This window comes from Mirounga leonina, unplaced genomic scaffold (genome assembly GCF_011800145.1).
Source record: "Mirounga leonina isolate KUSES-001 unplaced genomic scaffold, KU_Mleo_1.0 Mir_224, whole genome shotgun sequence".
Lineage (NCBI taxonomy): Eukaryota > Metazoa > Chordata > Mammalia > Carnivora > Phocidae > Mirounga > Mirounga leonina.
This window is the reverse complement of record NW_023270615.1, coordinates 19,663,938-19,666,998: the sequence shown is the minus strand read 5'-3', so window position 1 is coordinate 19,666,998 and position 3,061 is coordinate 19,663,938. Positions and strand designations below refer to the sequence as shown.

Genomic DNA, 3,061 nt, shown 5'->3' with positions numbered 1-3,061 from the left:
CTGAGTCCCATCCTCTCCCTGCTCTGTTCCTAGTGTCCCACTGAAACTTTTCTGCTTTTCCCAGTCTCTGTAGGCTGTAAGCCTCCTCCCTTGGGCCCTAGCAGACATCAGAACAGGGTCCTTTACGTGGAGAAAGAGTAATACTCTTACACTGTTGGTGGGAATGCACCTGGTGCAGCCACTCTGGAAAACAGTATGGAGGCGCCTCACAAAGTTGAAAATAGAGCTACCCTATGACCCAGCAATTGCACAACTGGGTATTTACCCCCAAAACACAGATGTAGTGAAAAGGACGGGCACATGCACCCGCAATGTCATTGTCCAGGTCAGGTCAGAACGGGGGTCCTCGGAGACACCCCAGACTCAGACCATCGTCCTTACTCAGGCCCCCCTCAGCTGGAGTGCTCCAGGGGCCCTCTGTGGGGGTGCCTCATGTCCCGCACCCCTCTTCGTGGCAGCCTCTGTGCTGGAGACCAGCATGCCTGCCTCGGCCTTTGGGGGCCCCCAGGCTGGCAAGGGAGGCTTGGCCCCAGGCCTTCCAGCCCCAGCCCCGCCCCTGGCTGCCCAGCCGACCCCCATCGTGCCCCCAGTGAACGCCGGGCCACAGCCCCACGGGGCTTCCAGGGAGGGCAGCCTGGCCAGGAGCCCGACCACGGCCTCGCCCGAGGACTCCTGTAACCCCAAGAGTGTTACGAGAACTTCAGGCGCTGGCAGCGCTTCAAGTCGCTGGCCCGGAGGCACCTCCCGCAGAGCCCCGATGCAGAAGCTCTCTCCTGCTTCCTCATGTGAGTGTCCCCCGCTCTCCTGCAGCTCCCACGCAGGACGACCTTGGGGTGCGCACACGGGGCGGTGACCCAGGGGCGCTGGGAGGAAGGTGTGGGGCCGGGTCCGTGCTCTGGGAAGACACATTCTGGTCCAGGACACCTTTCAGTCACCCACCTCAGCGGAACCCCAACCCTCGGGGAGTCCAGCCAACCTTTACCTTCCAGAGGCATCACGGTGGCATTCGGGGGGCACTCACAGGCAGAGAGGGTCCCGGTGTCAGGAGGGGCCATGGTTTGGGTGCCGGGCTCTCTGCCATCCTGGCTCCTGGGAACACAGGCTGGGGCGTCTCATGGCCAGGGGCCGGCACATCAGAGGAGGCTCGGGACCTGCAGGGCCCAGCAGAGGCCGCGTGCGGCCCCCCCCCCGTTGTCCCGGAGGAGTCCAGTCAGGAGGGGAGGGGGCAGAGCTGGTGAAGGGGTGAGGGCGTGGATCCCTCCTGCCGAGCTGTGACCCGGCAGGCCTGGCCGTGGCATCTGGGGTCCCTCCTGAACACGGGGCGACGGCACTTCCTGCAGAGGCCTGGGCTCGTTGCCGGCAGTCACCTGCCAGCACGCGGTCATGCTGGGGCGGGGGGCCGCGGGCTCCAGAGGAGCGGGGGCGGCTGGGGGTGACGGACTGCAGCCGGCCCCTGACCCCGACGGCTTGCAGCCCGGTGCTGCGGTCCCTGGCCCGCCTGAAGCCCACTATGACGCTGGAGGAGGGAGTGTGGCGGGCCGTGCAGGAATGGCAGCGCAGAAGCAACTTCGACCGCGTCATCTACTACGAGATGGCAGGAAAGTGAGTCGGGGTCTCTGGCCCGGGGCTGCGGGGTGCGAGGGCCGGGCCGAGGGCAGGGTCTGCCTGTGCTGATGCTCACCACAGGGGGCCACCCTCCCCTGCCCCCCTGGGAGTTCCACCCTCCCCTGATCGGGACCCAGCCCTGCCTCCATGGGAAGGTCTTGGGAAGGGCTGGAGATCCTGAGAGCCCCTCCCCTGGGGTGGGACTCCCTCCGCGGGGGCTGTGGAGGGGATGTGCTGGACAGCCAGCCGGCTGCCTCCTTGGTGGCCGGGGCCACGGCCGCCCCTCCAAGGCACTGCCTCTCCCGGTTCCTCAACCGGCTGCTGGCTTTGCGGGCTCCAGGGCCGGGTCCCCTCCTCAGTGCGGCCCGGGCCTCCTCACCCCCAGGTTCATGGAGTTTGAGCTGGAGGAGGAGATGCAGATTCAGAAGTTGCAGTGGCTGAAGGTGGCCCAGGGCCTGCCTCCTCCAGCTCCGCCGAAGCCTGAGCCGCGGGGGCCCCCAGCCCCAGAAGCGGGCCCACAGCCAGGTACGGCCCCATGTTCCATGGCAGCTGGTGGCCCATGGCAGCGGGGACCGAGGGAAGGCCACTGCCCCCATATGGGTCTTCTCCTTCAAGTGGACATTGGTCTTTTGACCAGAACAGCCACCAAGAGCCTGGGGCCTCAGCTGCCCTTTGTCAGGACAGGTGTTGACCGGGTGAATTTCTTCACTACTCTCCCCCCTCCTGTTAGGGGACCCAACACAAAGTCTGCCGGGAGAGTGGGCTGTGGGGAGACCCTTGGAGGATCGGCGGGTCCACACTTGCTCACGCGTATCGCTCTGAGACTCTCCGCCTCTCCCCTCTGCCTGTCCCACGGTGCCTGTGGCCTCGGGTGGCCGTGACCCATCCCCCACTGACACCAGCGTCCCCCGATGCACTGCTGGAGCCCCTCACGCCCCCTCCCTCCTCCCGCTCCGCCCCAGCGTGCATTCGCAGGAAGGCGGGTTCCAGGGCCCAGCCCTCCCGCCTGCAGCCACACAGACCCCCACGGCCCCTGGAGAACAAGGCGCCCAAGGAGATCCCCCCTGAGGCCGTGAGAGAGTACGTGGACATCATGGAGGGGCTGCTGGGGCCTGGCCACTCAGCCCCGGGGGGGCCAGCCGGTGAATGGGGAGAGGACGGGAAGGAGCCACAGCAGGATGAGGCCACGACCTACCCGGACCCGGGTCTCCTGAGCTACATTGACAAGCTGTGTTCCCAGGAAGACTTCATCACCAAGGTGAGCTGGCCTGGTGTCTAGAAGAGTCCAGGGAGTGGCACTCCAGCACCCCGATCGGGGCTGGCCCAGGCCTTTGGCAGTAAGCTCTGTTTCTTGTTCCTGAGCTGTGTGTGTGCACGTGTGTGTGTGTGTGTGTGTGTAGCCAGTGACTGTGATGTTAAAACCTCCTACCTTGTGGAGAAGGATGGGTGGGTCTTC

At 65.7% G+C, this 3,061-nt stretch overlaps 1 protein-coding gene across 1 annotated transcript; it reads left to right on the top strand.

Moving 5' to 3' along the window:
* Positions 1-478: 478 nt before the first annotated feature.
* LOC118026233 (NUT family member 2G-like) lies at positions 479-2,892 on the top strand. The gene is made up of 5 exons (XM_035028980.1): positions 479-512; positions 686-785; positions 1,474-1,602; positions 1,991-2,130; positions 2,568-2,892. Exons 1-5 carry the CDS (start codon positions 479-481, stop codon positions 2,882-2,884), a joined length of 720 nt encoding a protein of 239 aa, XP_034884871.1. The 3' UTR covers positions 2,885-2,892.
* Positions 2,893-3,061: the final 169 nt, after the last annotated feature.